Source organism: Sprattus sprattus (assembly GCF_963457725.1).
Source record: "Sprattus sprattus genome assembly, chromosome: 2".
In the NCBI taxonomy this organism is placed as follows: Eukaryota; Metazoa; Chordata; class Actinopteri; order Clupeiformes; family Clupeidae; genus Sprattus; species Sprattus sprattus.
Window position 1 is genome coordinate 61,098,202 of NC_137921.1, and position 20,137 is coordinate 61,118,338.

The 20,137-nt window shown below is 42.2% G+C and overlaps 1 protein-coding gene across 1 annotated transcript; it reads right to left on the reverse strand.

Moving 5' to 3' along the window:
* map3k7 (mitogen-activated protein kinase kinase kinase 7) lies at positions 1–19,837 on the reverse strand. Its single transcript, XM_080833684.1, has 16 exons — positions 19,113–19,837; positions 18,693–18,803; positions 18,421–18,486; positions 18,259–18,304; positions 17,441–17,579; positions 16,599–16,723; positions 15,422–15,550; positions 14,844–14,974; positions 14,017–14,098; positions 13,470–13,591; positions 11,178–11,313; positions 4,696–4,763; positions 4,372–4,432; positions 3,810–3,871; positions 3,345–3,460; positions 1–2,702 (listed from the first exon to the last, which is right to left on the reverse strand). Exons 1-16 carry the CDS (start codon positions 19,197–19,199, stop codon positions 2,522–2,524), a joined length of 1,662 nt encoding a protein of 553 aa, XP_080689810.1. The 5' UTR covers positions 19,200–19,837; the 3' UTR covers positions 1–2,521.
* Between the last annotated feature and the right edge of the window lie 300 nt (positions 19,838–20,137).

Genomic DNA, 20,137 nt, shown 5'->3' on the forward strand with positions numbered 1-20,137 from the left:
CCCATCATCTTAACAAATCAGATTTCTTAGCTATATACAGTAGTTACTCAACATGTGAAAGAATATAGGGAAACCCACGACTCCAGTTGTGTGCTTAACAACACACTCCTCAACACTGTTCCGTCTTTTCACATACGAGCATGAAAGAATGAGCTAACCTTATCTTTGTTGCAAACAACCCTTTGATTGTGCAAAACATCGGAGAGAGAGGGTGAGAGAGAGAGAGAGAGAGAGAGAGAGAGAGAGAGAGAGAGAATGAAGGGATGGGCTGTATCCCTCCTCAGAGATCACTTATCCACAGAGACAAGTCATGGAAAGCCAAAGGCAATTTAGTCGTCCATAGTTTTGCCTTCATTATTAAAATCATTCTGTACAGTAAATTCTAGGCCCTTCCAGATGTCATCCTCAAGGCCCATCGATGCCGTCTTACTACACTTAGGATCAAAGTGAGGTGTGCATGAATCATGTCTTGTGTTGAAGCAACAGATCAGGAAAAATGCAAACAATTCAACTCTAAGGCAGCGTGTGAACCAAAAATACTTCAAAACAGAGAGAGGGGACATGTTCCATACACAGAGAGAGAGAGGGGGAGACATGTTCCATACACAGAGAGAGAGAGGGGGAGACATGTTCCATACACAGAGAGAGAGAGGGGGAGATATGTTCCATACACAGAGAGAGAGAGAGAGAGAGAGAGAGAGAGAGAGAAAGAGAAAGAGAGAGAGAGGGGTGAGACATGTTCCATACACACACACACACACACACACACACACACACACACACACAGAGGGGGAGACATGTTCCATACACACACAGATAGGGGGAGACATATTCCACACACACACACACACAGATAGGGGGAGACATGTTCCACACACACACACACACACACACACAGATAGGGGGAGACATGTTCCACACACACACACAAATGGGGGAGACATGTTCCACACACACACACACACACACACAGATAGGGGGAGACATGTTCCACACACACACACAAATGGGGGAGACATGTTCCACACACACACACAAATGGGGGAGACATGTTCCACACACACACACACACACACACATATAGGGGGAGACATGTTCCACACACACACACAAATGGGGGAGACATGTTCCACACACACACACACACACACACACACACACACACACACACACACACACACACACACACACACACACAGAGGGGGAGACACATGTTACATGTTCCATACACAAACAGCCCAATCCATGGAAAGCAAAGCTCTACGGTGGAAACAGTGTTTCAATTATTATACAAATTCAACTATGGGATAAAAAAAGACTAAAGAATACTGAAGTCACGATAAACATGTTAAGGAAAAAAAACAAAAAAAAACTTAGAAATATATTTTTTCTTCTCTTAAGCAGGTATGATATGCAACAATCCACTCAAGAACATCCCTTCAACACTGGCAAATACAGACTAAAAGAAAATTAAAAGCAGGTTATAAATATTGAATCCTTTTTTGAGACTAGACCAAGACTTTCCCACCATTATTCCTCAGCAAAAACCCTGGAGTGATGTGCAATATATTATTAATATGCCTCCCGCAATACACCAAAACTATCAATACTTTCTTTTGGTCAAAATTGATGATGGATGTACTTTAAAAAGGTCACAAAACATATTTGGAGTAAGAAGTTAAAAGCAGGGATTTTAATGCTCAAATAAAATGATGAGCTCCACTGTTGAAGTCAACCTTCATGAGCCATCTGTGGGTTGACATTCATGAGGACTCTAGCGGTACAGCATTAAAACTGCAGCACTCTCCAGGACTAGCAGTGTAGCAGTAGTGTTGTGTAGGGGGATCTGAATAGGTCTCTTGTACAAAGTGGTTGTGCCATTCAGCAGACAGCTGTTGGAGCATGGTGATTGGAAACACACAGGTACATGCTGACATCTATTGAGAACCCATTGAACCAGCATTTGGCCGCGCTATAAACGTGGCACACACACACACACACACTGACACACACACACACACACACAAAAGGCTCAAATGGGCTAACGGAGCACAGCCTAATCATTTGGTCTAGGAAACTTTGGACAGATACCTAACAAAACTCACGCACTCAACCGCTGAGTCCAGGGTGCAAAAAGTCCCCAGTTCCTCTGACGAGTCCTGACCCCAGGAGATGCGACCATGTAGCATGACGCATGTAGCATGCACGGGCGCGGCGCAGCGGACTGCAGCGCTCTTATAAAGGACAGTGGAGGGTGGACTAGCTCCACCACGATGCAGAAGGCTGGGAACAAATCATGAGCAGTCATGTTGGGAGGGCTTTGACACTTGACTAGATCTAATTCCCATGAGAGAGAAGGAGAGGGCCTTGGGCAAACTGTCTGCCTGGAGGTGTGTGTGTGAGTGTGGCTGTGTGTGTGTGTGTGTGTGTGTGTGTGTGTGTGTGTGTGTGTGTGTGTGTGTGTGATGTAGCTTGTATGATTGGGTAGCACGAGCTCCAAGGAAGGTGGTGGTGTACTCCATCAGGATGTGCCCTGCCTCTTGGGCTGCTGCGCCCGGATCAGGTCCTGCTGCTTCTTGCACTTCTGGTAGTATGTGGACAGGGACTGGTTCTCCTCCAGCAGCTTCTTGTGCTCCTGGACCAGACGGGACGTATTCTGCTGGTCTTTCTCATCCTGGTCCAGTTCAGCAATCAGCTCTTTCCTGAGACAACACACAAACAAGACAAATGAGCTGATTCAAGTGTTCCCTTACATTTTTCCAACTACTTAATCTATGGAAAATCTATATGGTGGAATCACAAAGCTTAGAGGGGGCGTTGTTAATTTCAGAGTAAAGGTAGAGGTAGTTTCAGCCATGCCACACTCAGCACGCCCAATCTCAGCCGGTCTCGGAAGCTAAGCAGTGTTGGGCCTGGTTAGTCTCTGGATGTGAGACCAACTGGGAATACCTGGTGCTGTAAACTGAAGCTGGGTGGGCCAAGCCCTCGCTCAGTGATTGTACTGGATTATTGAAACATGGAGAACAAGTGGATACCAAAATCCGGTGAAAACTCGGTATCGATGGCCTATGCTCCACTATGTAGGGAGAGGGTGAACAACAGGAGGTAGGAGTAGGCATCAAATCTGCACAACGGACAACATTGACCTCATCATCCCCATATGAAGCAGATTAGGGCTCTAAGTGGACGTCCAGAGGTGGTGATCATGAAGGCGTTCACAGAGGACACCCAGGCCCCATGAAGACTGGGTCATCACATCCCAAACAATGAGAGAAAGCGGGGCATGGATCTCACCGATGTCCACTTTACCATCCAGAATCCCTCTTACAATCAGATTCACTTACTTTCTCTGGATCAGTAAGGCGATTTCGGTCTGGACTTTCAAGTACTCCTGGGCCATTTTGCAGTGCTGCTCGAACACAGCCATGGATTCTTTAGAGTTGGGACACGGAGCCAGGGGCTGGAAATAAGCACATTATGAAACCGCTGGTTCATTTCACAGCTCGAGGCGTGTTTGACTGCAGTGCACAGAGTATTTATACTGAAGATCAGAAAGTCTGGTGTCGATAAAAATACACACTCCAGAAAAAAGGTGACCAAGAAGCTCACCTTATCAGTGCCACAATCTAACACGAATCTGAATAATTCCATAATAAATCAATACAAATGTTTTTCTTTCTTTTCATGCAACTGAAAATATTTCTTTTTCTATCTATTCTAACGCAGTCCAATATTGTGTGTGGCCCTGTGTGGCCTTGTGTGGCCCTGCAATATGGAGCTTCAGCAGGGTGCTGAAACTTAAGTCCTACCTGTAGCTGGTGGTCTAGAGTCAAATAGGCCATGGGAATGGAGTTGTCGGAGCCGTTGGTATCTGTGGACAGAAGAGGAGTTGATTTTGATTGTGGTGCAAGCTAGCGCAAGACTTTTTTGATCAACAGAGATGACAGGACTTGAGACAGAAGTAACAGTTCAACCACACTGAGTGAAAGAGCTTTAAATCATTGATGAGGCTTATGTAATGTCTGAAATTCAGTGAATGTGGCTGGCCAATTCCCTTTGACAGCCAAAGCTGAAAACAGTCATATTGCTATATTTGAAGCCAACATACATGTACTCTCTCAAAGACACCAAATGCCATCGCTCGACAAAACTGGAAAGGGTCATACATTCTGCAGCATCATTTTGTCATCAGATTTATTGAAACACGTTCTGCCATTCTTGGTCAAAATGGTTTGGCTTTTATGTGTCATTATTTATAGTATTAACATAGATAAGCATTAAGTATTACCAGTAGAGTATCATTATCAAAGTTGGTGGAGTTGAACAGTGAGTGCATTATCGACAGAAAGAAGTGAGAAGTGGGAGCCTTGCCTGTCTTGTCTGGAGTTATCCTCACACTGGGGCTGGAAGACCTGCTGCTGTTTCTACTCCCCTGTGACACACACACACACACACACACACACACACACACACACACACACACACACACACACACACACACACACACACACACACACACACACACACACACACACACACACACACACACACACACACACACACACACACACACACACAAGGAGGAGAAACACAAACGAAAAGTCAGTATGATATCAGCTCTTACACTGAGAAAAAGACATCTGAATGACACAATGGACCCAACTGGGTGTGACTTCATATAGGGGAGAACCTTACCGGAGTGGACTCGCTGACCACAGCTGGGAGGTCCTGCACTGATCGCCGTCTCTGGGGCTCACAGGAAGCTGCAGAAGAAGGGTGAGACAGTGAGATAGACAGAGAAGACAGGTTCACAACAAGAGAGAAAGACAGGGAGTGAGGGAGGGGGAGAGGAAGAAAGAGGGGAGAAGACCAGCGGAGTCAGTGGTAATGTTGAGTGAGTTGTGTCTGTGCCTGTCCCATCACCGGGCCAGCCTCTATGGGTCCAGAGAGTGACGTGGGGACAGCTGCGCAGACTTAACTCACGACATGTGCTCTAATGTGGCCATAATGTGACAAACACCCTCCCCTTACATCCCAGCAGTCTAAAACACACACACACACACACACACCCCAACACACACACACACACACAGAAACAGCACCACATACCACAACTACCACATAGACAGTTAAGCTGGCACACTTCGGTCAGCTCCTGTCACATGTGAGACCAGACCAGAGAGGCTGGGAGGGAGGTGAGGGCACAGGGGGCAGCACTAGGGAAGAGTACTATTCCAGTGAGCTGACAGTGTGGGTGGGATACATACACCAACAAGAGACACAACTCCTGGCCCTACTCCCACTACTTCATACTCTGCCAACAAACAATCAACTGGGAAGGAAAGGTACAACTGGGAAATCTTGTCACCTGGTAATGGAATGCACAAATAGCTAAAGTGGCTAAGGAAAGGCTTCAGACCCTGATTTTATAAATATCAAATCACAGCAGTGACTTGGAATTACAATGCCTCCTTGCTTGAGATCTCATATTCAGCCCGTAAGAAAAAAAAAAAAGTGTTATTCATTTTCGGGACATCAATGTATGAGAGACGTTTTGGACAAGAAAGAATTTCAAATAGAAACGGACAGATCTGTATACATTACATTTAGTGTAACAGGTAGAGTACTGCCCCCACCTGACACAGCGAGGAACAAGATCGTCATCAACTTTAAATGGGTCAAGTGTGGGTCATTCGATAGCACAATGCTAAACCAGTCAGTATGATCAAATGCATCGTTCTAAACCACATTTTATGGAGAATATATCTACAATGGTTATAGTGCATAAAACATAGTATTCATCTCATTTTGTGTGAGCGGTCATTCTTGAGACATGGGACAAACATGTCCACTAACCAGGGCTCTACGCTAAGGTTTTTCCCAAGGAGCACATGTGCTCCTAAATGAAAAAATTTAGGAGCACACAAAGAAATTTAGGAGCACAGCAGGGTTTTTTTTACGCGGAAGCAAAGCATGTCATACTCATTTGCGACCTATAGTTCCAAACATTGTATTTTCCAACGTTTAACCCCATTCATGTTCAGTTATTCCAAAGCAATTTTGGCTGGTAAATTGATCAAATTACTGCATTTGTTCATACAACGCTTTGGTTGACCTCTTATCAATTGTTATTAGTAGTATCTTACATAGCCAGCTTAACTTAAAGTTTATTGTAAGATATAGCTTGTTAGACTTAATGCAGTTAGAGTTAGACTGTAGGTATCACATTGGTTTATAGTATGTCAAATTAGTTCTAGTTATTGGTGTTCGTTGGCATACAAAGTTAGTCTTCCCTTATAAGCCTAGTTGGTACATCTGATTAGAGCTAGCAACAATTAATTGCAGATGAAGGGGTCCCCTATCTCCGTGTTCATTTTGGCATATATTTTAGATTCAGTCTTAAGACAAAAATGCATATTACTTTTAGTCACATTTAGTCATAGTTATCCTTCTTAGTTTCAGTCTAGTTTTCGAAAACTCATTACAATTTTGTCTAGTTTTAGGCACATTTAAAATTCCATATTATAGCCACATTAAACTCCTTCACTTCTCAGGCCAAGGGACCTCCTGTTGTGTCTACTACATAGTAGTCTAGCTTGCAGTACTTAAATTGTGGATGCAATTAGTCTCCAAGATACAGATCTCATGCCTACAGCTGAATTCCAATTAAATCAATGTAAATAATAATTTAAGGCAATACTTTATTAACAGAATTATCATTCAAATATATGAGAATACATGTTCTCCTCATGTTTAATATTTATATTATATAATATTGTTGGCTTATCTCATGGGCTGTTTGCAATAAAAAAAGAAATTTCCCCACGTAGGACTACTAGGCGAATGTTTAGCCTAAATGCACGTATCGTATAGCCTACTGTTGTTTATCTGTAACGTTTTAGTTGGCTAGGTTACTTTTTCCAGAAGGGATCATGAAGCAGTAGTAGACTTACGTAACTTTGATATTAAATTAAAAGAGATGGTGATTGCTGAAGAACATTCGGGAGAAAAAGCAGCAAAGAAGTTTGACATTGACCCGAGAGGAATGCTATAGGCTACGACTAGCAGGTGGAGGTAGAAAGAAAGTTAGGCTGGATATCAAACCAGCTCGTTGAATAAATGTTTTCAGTCCAGGATAAGTATAATAGTGTCTAGAAAAACGATTAAATTCAAGGCTTTGGAAATCTTTTCCTCCGTGACTGACAGTGGAGACCATAACTCCGATGTTTATTTTTTACGTTGACACCCCGACCTAAAGCGCAACGCGATGTGCAGCCAGGAAGTGTTGAACGCATATGCAATGAGTTCCAAAGCCTACTGCAATTATGCTCAATATTTAAATAATTCAATTCTATAACAGAAGATAAGTAAGAAATAAAGGCCTGCCCTTAATACAAGCCTGCCCCAAATAAAGGCCGGTGCGCTGTGCAGCCTAAGTAAATACAAGCCCCGGCCACTATTTGAGGATTTACGGTACTCTCTTTTTATATGGCTCTGGCCCATTGGTTGCGAATCGTCGTTCTCATTTGCAGGAAGTTCAGCGCGTCATCTTGATATGTTCACATCAGTCGCAACACTGTCACTTGTTTCCACGTGAAATCAATGGAATGCTTCACTTTTTGGCGCTGTATTGACAACTGTCTGTCACTCGCACACTGTGCTCGTAAATCATTTTTCAAGTTCGCACGTACCTATTTTTAGGCGCATATGCGAGTGAAATACTCGCACTGTAGAGCCCTGATTACTAACTGTAACTTATCAGGTTTAATAACTACATGTTATTGTAAATGTTAGGAAGGATTAATAATATAATGTATTAAACATAATTATTCTCCTCAATTGTTATTATTGTCCTCCATTGTTATTAAATCAAATTTGCAACTAAAAACGTACCTTGCACGTCGCTAAAAGCGTCTGCTAAATGACTACTATGTAAATGTAAAACACTTTGCAGAGGAGGGATCAATCATTCATAAGTAATCAAATGTTTTAAAAATGATTCATCAAAAGCAACATTTAAAAATATTCAATTCGATTATTTTACACATTTTTAAAAGGTTTCACAGTTGGGTCCTTACTTTTTGGCAGTGCCAGACGGGCTTTAATACGTTTTATAGTTTTTGAATATTTCAAATCTCAACCTCTGTGTCACTGCCTATGATATGTCAACACCATGCTTTTGAAATGGTTTCATTATTTGACAATTTAAGATAACTTTATGAAGTACAGCTGCCCTCAACAGACACAAACAAAATGGCTACTACTTAAACTCAATTTGTTTTGTGAAAATTATGCCTAGCATTTGATTAGATCATATTTTCATTCTATAATTTCAAAATAAATGTGTAAATAAATAACCTCTTCACTGTTATTTTTATTATGTAGTAATTGATTAATTTAAAGTTAAATAGTTAAAATAACTATAAATCAAGGCTTTTGTCACGACCAGCAGACATGCATCAACGCATAATAAAACTAAAATACACACAAATGAACTTGACCCCATATATCACTGTGCATAGCACAATTTAGGTAGGACAGTGAAACTGGTCACTGGTGGCCATATTGAATGGACATGAATAGTGAGCTCTAGATTATAGTCTTGTGTAAATAGTTTGTATTTCTCCCATTGCGCTTTTCATGTGGAGCTAAGATCAATGTTTAGGGTTATATTGGTAGTTGGATGTTAAGTGTATAGCCTCACCTTGGAATTATTATTGTCGATTTGTTAGTATGATATTTCATATTTATCAAGGAATTGTAATTAAAAGAGTATGTGTTTGAAACATGTAGGTGAAAATGAGTTTGTATTTGTATTATCCGACTAGACAAAAAGATGAAAAGGCCATTTAAAAGAAAAAAAAAAAAAAAAAAGTTGTACCAAATCTGTAGATTAATATATGTTACATATATCCATTTGGTATAATTTATCATAGCATCAAGTTGAATTTTTTCAAATTTAGCATGGTTTTGTCCCATGTTTCCAGAATGACTGTGAGGTATGTAACTTATACCTCACCAATGAGAGATCGTGTGATAAGACTTTAAATATAAATATACAATGAAAAACCTACCAGTACTAGAACTTGGGACATATACACTGACGCCTGCACACAAACTCTGCTGCATTAATGAGGATGTGAGTCAGCAGCACATATAATGACACACAGGTGAGCTCATGCACTAATCTGAATAGCAACACCAACTGAACACCAACTATATTAGCCTCCCCTCGACATGAAATATTTAGTACCATGCAGGAGAAGTGTCATGCAGCCCATGGTCCAAATACAACACTAGTTCTTTTTCTGAGCTCTTCATTCCTGTCCCCATTTCCTTCCGTCTGCTCACGCTGGTTAAGAATAGCAGTGACCCTAAATGTGAGTGAAATTAATCAAAATGACTTTTGCTAAGTTAATGAACTCGGGGCGAAGCTTCCACCGTGTCCTTTCCACATGGGAGACAAGGACAGCCCAGAACCCCAGGCCCCGACAGCAGCAAAGCCTCCCAGAGAACACACACAACCCCACAGACTGCCACATGACTTCATCACCTCCAGCCTCAAGAGCCCCACTCCATTCTTGGCTATATTATGCTTGGTTGGTAAGCAAACCCTTATAGGGGCATCATTATGCTACAAATGTTTGAATTTCTGGTTAGGTTATGGGTTACAATCAGATACAGACATCTGTATAGAGAATACAATGGAATATAATTTAGGGGGAAACAATGGAACATAATTTGGGTGGGGGGGGGGAGCATCAGATTACTGGAGAACATAAGCTCACGTCTGAAGTCAAGTGATCAGCATCTTGAGACTGGATGAAGACATGTAGATGGAAGCAAGGAATGAAGCTTAACAATGTAGCACACAACAGAGAACAACTACGTGAGTGTTACTCCAGGCTGGACACAAACACAACTCATCCAGCCAAAAGGAAGGCTGATGCTCGAGGTGACTGAGGAGAAACCACAGGAGCGTTTGGGATATCTCTGGTCAAGCCCCTGCACAGATCAGCCGTTGGCTTGAGGTTTTCTGTCCTGGAGTAACAGACACTGGAGCAACCTTCTGATTGAGCTGAAGTGTCAACTATCCAGGCACCAGGAAGCTGGCCGGTGGTGCACACTGCTGGTACCTGTCACGACGATCTTGGGGACATCGAGAATGGTGCCAAACGATGCCGTTTTACGGTGACCTCTTTTATACTGGGGGCGTGCTGCAAAAATACACACATACACACACAGAGCTGCGTACAAAGGCATGCAGACTACAGAGAAACAGGGACCACAAGCTTGCTGGAGGGGCAGTTTCGCCCTCCACAAAGCTCCTTCTAACCTTTGCCACCCATCCACCCACCCACCCCAACACCCCACTGGCACTGAGGGGGCATGCAGGGCACACATGCAGAGCAGCGGGCAGAGTGAGCGTGGCTGCGACAGGGGGGGCTGTGGGAGGCCTGAGAGGAGGGCATGCAGTCAGGACACAACGCTGCTCAGATGAGGAGGTGAGGGGTGAAGCAGAACTGCAGCTCTGACTTGGCACTGCCTGCATACTGACCTGATCAACGGGTTTGGACCATTTGAACAACCAAGTACAGATGAAGTTACCAGTTATTGCCAACATTTACAAAGAATGGTGGAGAGCATTTGTAGCTGGTTATACAATATGAATTACTTGGACAGAAAAGAATACAACACAATTAGTGGTAATGAAGTTACATGTAAGGGGAAAGTCTTTCCAGGATTAAAACATGAATTATTTTTTTTTAAAGCGGGCAGACGCAATTGCATCTTCAAGAAAAATTGATGAGTGAACCGCCGCTGTGTTTAATTTCAGCATAAGCATATTTCTGTATAAGGTTGGTTAGGGCAATGGGAGACTCTTACAGCCTGTGAAGATGAACTGATTGACAGTTTGCATGAGGCTGCCTGTGCGCCTCTGGGTCATGCCCAGTGCTAACGCTCAGAGAGGCTCCCCCTTTCTCAGGAGATGAGGCTGGAACTTACCTCTGCCTGTCTCCCACAGATGTAAGAGAGGTGTTATACTACAGTAACACATACCAAATTGTAATTTTGGAACAAAACTTGTAACATCTCTTCTATATTGTTGCATCCTTATGTATAGAGAATACATGGGGACTTTGTTTGTGTGTGTTTGTGTGTGTGTGGAATGTTACCTGAAGGAGCGAAGGCATTCTCTGTGAGGTCGGCGCTCATTCTCTTGCTGTCGGAGGAGGCCAGGCACGATGTTCTCCCGGAAAGGCTCTCCACGCTGCCCCCTCGGGACAGAGGCAGGCTGCCTCTCGGGTCCGGCTGGCAAGAAAAGCATGTCACCTCAGTGATTTGAAATAACATGACTCCTTTCCTAATGTCTCGTAGGATAGCTAAACCAGACTGCATTGAGTTTGTGGATCAGATTGGGTTAGACTGTACGACTTTAAGAATCGGAACAGATTTTTAAAAAGCATTTGTATTGGCCGGTAAAAGGACCAGAGGTTTTCTGACAGGACACATTCATTAGTTGATCCTGGGAGCATCACACACAAATTATCCTGGTTGTTGGGTCAGAAGAAGCAAACATGTTGGCTCATAGTTCTGACACTCGTAGTAGGCGGGCAAGGAGGTGGAATTTGCAAAACCAAGTCATCTGCAAAGAGAAGACATTTAACTCCTAGTCATTTAGTGAGAGGCCAGGTGCAAGTTTACAGCCCTGTCTTACTCCACGTCTCTGAAAGGAAGATTCTGTTTTCTTTGTTCCAACTTTAATTGAGCACTTCCCATTTGTGTACATTGAATTTATCAGATTGTTAGGGGTGTCCAAAAAAAACCATTCACATTCGTATCACGATTCAAGTGCTTCCAATTCAGAATCGATTCATAGAATTCCAAAAAGCGATTCATATTGATTTTTTTTTTTTAATTAACGTTCTTTTTGGCTTCGCAAACTGTGTAGTAGGCTAACGTTACGGTTTGAGTGATGGTGAGCGCGATACGGCAAAATGGTTGATAAAAAGCTTCTGAATAGAAAGTTTACCTTTAAAAGTTGTGCTGTGCAAAAGAAGCGAGCTTCACTGTTGTCTGAAAATGTCAACAGGCAGCTGGCTGAAAGCACAGAAGGAGTAGGCTTACCTTTTATTGGTAACCTAACTGTTACGGTTCATTGTTTTTGAAATAAGAGGCCTGACTTCTATGTTCAAAGCAAACTTGAAAAAAAGAAAATATTAAGCCATGGTTTAACTGCACTATAGGCTGAGTCTGAAATGTGCACTTTATAATTTTATTTTTACCGCCCTGTTTGGCAATGTTGTTTTTCAATAAAATAAAACATTGCATAAAGCAAGCCAATCCACTTTTCCATGATAAGAGCATTAAAATAAAATTTGCGATGAATTAATTTGCAATATATCGCGATTCATTTTGAGTTAACTTTGACAAAAATGTGATTAATCACGATCGTTTGACAGCACTAACATTAACATTCTGTGAATCAATTTTTTCCAGTCGAGAATCGTTTTTGAATCGAAAATCGATTTTAAATCGAATCGTGAGCCTACAAATCGGTATCGAATCGAATCGTGACATTTTCTGAATCGTGGACCCCTACAGATTGTATGTTTTCCCTCTGATACCACTTTCAAGTAATTTAAGTAAAGGCCATTGTGCCAGCCTGAATCAAAGGCTTTTTGACAATCCACAAAACAGGCATAAATCTTTGCATTATTTTTGTGCACGTAATCATCAATTAGTGTTTAATGTGAAGCTATGATGTGTAGTTCTAAATGTAGTGTTGTGGGATGTTCTGTGATGGAAGTCTATGATTTGTGGATTTAGGATGCTACATAAGACACATGCTACACATGAATTGATACAGATCCCCCTGTCATTTTGTGGATCTGTCTTTTAAATGTATCAGTCCTTCATTCCATACTTCAGGAAAGAAGCCGGTTCTAAATTCAAACTAAATTGAAAGGTTTCAGAATGGCTGATTTGAATTTATAGTCTGCATGTTTAAGCATCTCATTTAGGATGCCGTCAGGGCCACAGTCTTTTCTACATTTTTTGCTTTTCAGTTTTTGGCCTAATTCTTTTCTGTAATTTCGTAATCTAATAGGTTATGGTAGTCCTTAATGACTGTTTTTAATTGGTTCAAGTTGTCCTGGATTTGGTCTCGTTGTGGTGTGCTGCAGGTTTCTTGATAAGGATCTTTGAAGTGTTAAATCCATATATCTCCATCTTGAATCACTAGATTGTTAATATAATTTTGTTTAAGGTCTTCCAGTGGTCCCAGAAGCTGTTAAAATATTAACGATTCTGACCAGTCGAAGTCAGTAGACTCAAGCAGAAAACTGAAAATCAGGGAATGAAAATCAGGGTAAAAGTCTTGAATGTTAACCTCAGCTTAAGCTATACTCTAAACTAAATAATGCCACCCCCACTAGTTTTTAAATTGAAGACAAATGATGTGCTACCTTTGGTTTAAAGGGTGCAAACTTAGTCTTGATAGTGTCATTGCTCCCTGGAGAGTTACTGCGTTCCATGTTGTTGTCACTCCTGTTGCTGGTGCTGGTGCAGGTGAGGTCCATGTACGACCCTGAGATCAGAGGGACAAACAGGTCTGAGCTCACAGATGGAAAATGTGCATTGATTGGATACTGTTGCAAATTGTGAGCTGTTGGGGCTCAATTCTCTACGCAGATATCCATCCTTCATTTTTGTTAGAAGTATGTGGGATGTAGGTCTTACATTTTATACATATTGCTGGGAAAATGTGCATGCATTGGCAAGAAAGCTTTTGCTGGAAAAAGAGTCTAGGTATTAATACCAACATGATTTCAGTTTGGATAAAGTGATGATTCTATGTGATGCAGACTACGCACGTATACTTGACCACATGGGGGGAAAAAGAGTTCATGCATGACACACCTTCTGTAGGTACTGAATACAGAGAGTATGAAAACTAAAGGGGCTGAGACTTAATGGGGCAGTTATTCTGTCCTGTGAGGTCACTTAGAGTACCTGTGCTGGTGGCAGAGTTGCTCTGTTCCTCGTCTCGATACTGGTACGGGTACTGTAGGGGTTCATCGGCTCTTGGAAAGTACTGCCAATGACAAGAGAGCGTGAAACATTTAGTGGCCGTCTACAGGACATCTGAGAAAACTGAGTTATTGCGGAAAAGGAGGATGTTTTATTGCGTTTTGGCACACCACCAATGCGTTTTCAGGGCCTGAAATGGTCACCCTTCAGACTAACAAGACAACATTTTACGTAAGTTTTGTTCATTTAGCTGCATGATTTGTTGCTGTTATTTATTTCAATCGGTTCGGGCTCCAAAAGGAAGCACCAACAGGGTTGCATTTCGGTCCAGGTAAGTACCGGTTGTATGAGAAAGTTGCCATATTGGAACTGGTTCTCGGTACCCAACCCTACTCATAGTGCTATTGCTTTGATAAAAGTATTGTTTAGATGTAGGCTGTAACTTCGAGCATAGGTTATGAAGAAATATGCTTTCACAATGACCCACCTAGCTACAGTAAACTGCATTTCTGAGGTCCTTTGCGTCTCAGAAAGCTTGAAAGTGGGCTTTCAGAAGTTTTTGAAACATGCACTGGTAAAATTCCAAGACTCCAAGCCAGCAAGAAAAAAAGTGTTCACTAGTAATCTAGTTGACTTTAAGGAGGCGTTCTAAAAGTGTTTTTGAATGGATGCAAAACTTTTTGAAAACGCAAAAGGTCGTTTTCAAAACATTCCGTTGCTGTGAAAAAAACAGCACCTTAGTGCTTTGTTGGAACACACACACACACACACACACACACCTCCAACAGGAGGCCATTTTAAGGCAGTACCTTCATCAGGTGGACCATGATCTTCACTATCTCCTCCATTGAGGGCCTTTGTGACGGGTCTTTGGACCAGCAGCGGGTCATCAGACTCTCAATAGGCTTGGGCAGGTGCTTGATCAGTGGTGGACGGGTGCCTGCAGGCCAAATAAAACAACACACAACACATTTTATGAAAAATACATTTTAGAAAACCCTAACCACTAGCACCTGGAAATAATACAATAAAAAAAGCTATCTGGGGAAAGAATACTGTCAAATGTCTTGCTGTTAATGCGATGCGGCACAGGACTGCCCATATCATTATGTGCAACCCAGAGTAAATAACTAACAACCCACATATGTCCAGACATAGATAATTAACAATGCATCATAAATAGCAATATGTTTAATCATTCATACAGGTACTTTAAGGTACTACCAGTCATAAACCTGCCCTCTCTCCCACACTGAAACCCTCTCTGCCTTTCTCACCATTGTGCACTGCCCACATGATGTTGAAGGCTTAACCCCTCTCTGCCTCTCTCACCATTGTGCACTGCCCACATGATGTTGAAGGCTGAACCCCTCTTTGCCCCACTCACCGTTGTGCACGGCCCACATGATGCGGAATGCTGGGCCTCCTATCTCATCAAAGGGCTTCCGGCGAGTGATGACCTCCCAGAGGATGATGCCCCAGCTGAACACGTCACACTTCTCACTGTAATTACTTCCTGCAAACAGACACACCTCCTTGTCATAGATGGTCACAAAAAAAACACACTAGCGCACCAAGTACCCAGTAGGCCCTTCATAATGAAGCGGAGACACCTCTTGGTACAGCTCTGTGATGGCATAAAGCAACTCTCTGTGGTACTCTTAAGGCAAGGAGGGGAGAGCGAGTGAGCGGAGACACATCCAGGGGGAGTAGAGGCACTTCTATCTCGTCTGCACCTTTCACCAGGCGCAAAGAAAACAAGGAGGCAATTTTCTCAAGCAGCGCCCCTGGTAAAGTAGCGTGACGACGTATTGTGAAATTAAACTATCACACACGAGCACCTTCGGAGAGGCAGTGCAAAGGGCCTTTGATAAACTGTTGTTCCAAGTGATGCAAATGAGCTGTGAGCAGTTTGGGATCAGCGAGAAATATGATGTTTAATTGAAGGGGAGTCCTGCTCCTTCCCACACAAACAAGATAATGACTAACCGTTCATTTACATCTCCACCTGACCTGTTGACAGGGGAGTGTCTCTAGACTCGTGTTTTTAATTGAGGAACATTGGCAGCTTTAATGAGGAAAACATTTAAAAATCAAAACATCTTTTCCCCTTTCAGTTACCTTTGAGTAGAAACTTCACAATTACTACTGCGTGCAATCATATTTAAACGAATTTGTTCTCACAGATTCAACGACTAAATAAGTGAACTGAAATTGCATTGACGAGTATGATACATTTGTGTTTACAGTGACATATGAGCTGGCATGACAAGTACCTAATGCTGAAATTTAACAACATAACATTAACATGTTTAACATTAAGTCATATCGAATATAAGAACATGGTTTTATAAACCATTTGAGGACACACTTTTCGACCTGATGCAAATCATAGCCTCCACGCACAATCCATGGTAAACTATGGGGACAGCTCTCTGGGAGCTCAGATGGAAAATGTGTCTGATTAGCCTGTCTGGGAGGTGTCCCACAAGCTGAGTGACAGGACACTTGACAGCAATCGTCTGAAAGGATTCTTAGATGCTTGACATGTTCCCAATACTTGCCTTCAAACACCTCGGGTGCCATCCATGCCGCGCTGCCTTTATTGTTAGTCATATGTGTCTGAATGTCACACGCTGTTCCAAAGTCACAGATCTTCAGTACTGTGCCATGAGCTACCAGAAGGAGGCTGGGGAGGAAACCAATCAGAACGACACCAATCACTCAAAAGAGAATACCCACAGACCTGCTCTATTCATTTGGGTTTTTGCTACAATGCATCTAGATTTTTTTAGATTGAAATGCCAGGTGAAGAGCATGATCTAAAAAAGAGAGCAACAACATCAAGGTTGTGGACAACAAAGTCAATGCTGGCTAATGTGCCCCAGTTCTTCCCTAGGAACTCGAGGTCAGGTCTCTAGGAAACAGACCAGCTGGACAGTCCCATAGTGCACTGCCAGGGACTTTTCATCGGTTGAGCCTAATAAATAACCCCTCTGCAACTCAACAAGTCTGTTTGTGGCGCACAATAAACCACACAATTCTCCCAGCTTACATGGCATCAATCATGAAGGTGGAAAACAGCAGAGCACACGTACACAAAACTAATTTAGTCTCCTTAGGAAAGTGGAGGTAAAAGGCAGCAGACTGTATACTACTTAATTTCTCTTGGCAGAAAATAAACCTACAATTGGCCCTACTTTAAATGCCTGCAACAGAGGGTCAGATCTAATGGAGGACCACGGGAGGGAAGAATAAGGGGGTGACACATATTATAACAGATATCTAGCCACACAGAGAGAGAGAGAGAGAGAGAGAGAGAGTGCAAGTGCCAGGGTTCAGGGGAGGAGGAGGAGGAGGAGGACAGAGTGCTGGGCTAACAGAGATACACAGGTGAAGAGCGTACTTGGGTGGCTTGAGGTCCCTGTGAATGAGAGCCTTTGGTTTCATGCCATGTAGATAGGACACTCCCTGGGAGCACTGTAAACACCAGCTCATGGCATGGGAGGCCGTGTAATGGGGGAGGGGTTCGGCACCATGCAGCACTGTGAACAGAGAGTGCAGTCACTAACACAGTCAGATACGCTCTCACAAAACACACACACACACACACACACACACACACACACACACACTAGATCACAACCTGACACATACACACAAATATGGATATATTGATGTAACCAAACAAATACAACACACAGACAGCTCACAATAACAACAATCTAATGTCCACACACTCACAGATTCACTTAAATGTACACATGGCTAAATCATACAGAGAGGTGCTTATAAACATGTGTACATGAACAGCCATAACCACACACAATCAAACACAGAGGTTCTCCACACATAGGTGCACAGGCCAACCATACACTTCAACACTGAACCTGTGTACTGAATCAATATTCACGCTATATCAATTAACGTCAATCTTCATTATGTGTTCAGCATGCAGAACATCTCTACAGGACTCAGGGACAAAGGACTGTTATAATCTAACCAAAAAGTGAGAAAAGGTGTGGAATCTAAGGATTACAGGAAGCTAAGGATTGCACTGACAAAAATAGATTAAGCAAATCTCAACTCAAGCATCTTAAGGACACACCTTCTATCTAACATATTTGAGAGAAGTAAGTATCTGCCTTAATGAGCCATATATTGACTCAAACAGGACGACTTCCAACCCAAACAGCAGTTAATCACACAAAGTCAGGAACTCACCATTATACAGAGAGCCCCCCTCTGCATATTCCATTACCAGACATACCTTAGAGCAGATAACAAATAATGGATTATTTTAGAAGGGGTCATGTATCATACACATAAACAGCTCCTACCAATCAAATCAAAGTACAAAAGTGCCCAATATGCTTCTGTACTTACAGGGTTGTTGCATGAGCCATACAACTTCACAATGTTGGGATGGTTCACACGAGAGAGTTGCCGCAACTGAGACACAAAACAGGGAATACAGGGTGTTTCAGAGGGAACATTTCCATCTTGATAAAATAAACAAATGCTTTCAATCGATGGCATGTAGACAGATGTGGGCACTATGCGAATTATTCATGATAGAATTGAACACACGTGGTGTATGCATTACATAGGTCTTCACATAGGCTATCCCAGGTTTGTCATTTTAAGGGAGCATTCACCTCAACTTGAAAGGCTTTCCTCTCAGATTCACTCTCTATTGTTTTGATTGCGACATCTTTGCCTCTCCACTTGGCTTTACAAACAACACCAAAGGCACCTCGTCCCACCACCTGTGAATGGAAAGTTGTTGTAAATATGCACATATAACTAACTGTAATAGCATTGGTTAAACTGACAAGGTACAGTAATACAGGTATTCAAACGCAATTACATTTTACTCTACAACAGTTAACATTTAAGAATAAGGCTAAAAAATGCCCAGTAAGATTATCCAGAGGAACATTTTTTGGCTGTGCAGACGTTGGCAAGCAAGAGGTTTTTTTTTTACAAGGGGAAATGTTGACGTCTCTGCTGGAGACCTGATAGTGTGGCAAACGCGTAGCTGGCTAACCTAAATTCCTCAAAGGACAAAGACTCACCTCTTCAACTTCAATATCCACATAATCGATTTCTTCAAAAGGATATCCAGGTGGTGTTTCAATCATATCGGCAGAAGGAACAGACATTGCTAGCTACTACGCTAGCTATTCATTAAAACCACTAATTTTGAAAATATCTAAAGAAATATCTAAAGAAAATTATGTTTTCACATGTGTTACCAATAACGACACGTACAGCGTTACAGTTTTCTGATAAAAAATTGTAACTTTGCGAACTCTACAGCCACAAGCTAACTAGCTTGTTAGCTACTCTGGTCTGTCAGTCCAAATATCTTGACGGCTAACGTTTGTTAGCAAGACATTTATCTCGACGCGAGACTACACAGAGTTTGCTATGCCCAGGCGAAGCAGAATTGCAGAGGCAGACTTTCACGTCAACGTAAACGGACAATATGTAACAAAAACAAGTAGCTAGCTAATGTTGGAGCTACTAAGTTAGGCCGCTTGCTGGCCTGGTTACATTAGCAAGATAGCTTGCTACAGCCTAGGGATGAAGTAATAGTCCCTCTCCGTAGACTGTTCGTCCCTCATAAACTCAGTTGCCCGTGACATGGGGTATAACTATCTTACATCTGCGATAACTGCATGTATAAATACTCCGTATCACACAAACGCCATTTTCGATCCATTTGAGGACAGGTTACAACTTTGAAGTTACGTCTTCCATGGGTTACTTTGTTTTTTTCTCCCCGCAATGGCTGTAGGAGCTCCAGGAAGTGCGTGTCCCCTTGAATTCTGCCCCTCCAGCTCAGTGTCAGCATTGCCTCAGATATGTGACCAAAAGGAGTCAAGACAGGTTTGTTACACATAATACACTTTTCCAAACTATAACTTATTTAATTTTTTTCACAAAAGGAAAAAGAGACAAAGCCTTTATATGATTGCTTTACTTATTTGCTGACTGGTGGGGTGGTGAGCAGACAGATAAATAGCCTGTTGGTTGTATTGAGGATAATCAGAACTATAGATGATTGAGGTCGTTTTTATGAAGGACCTATGGGACC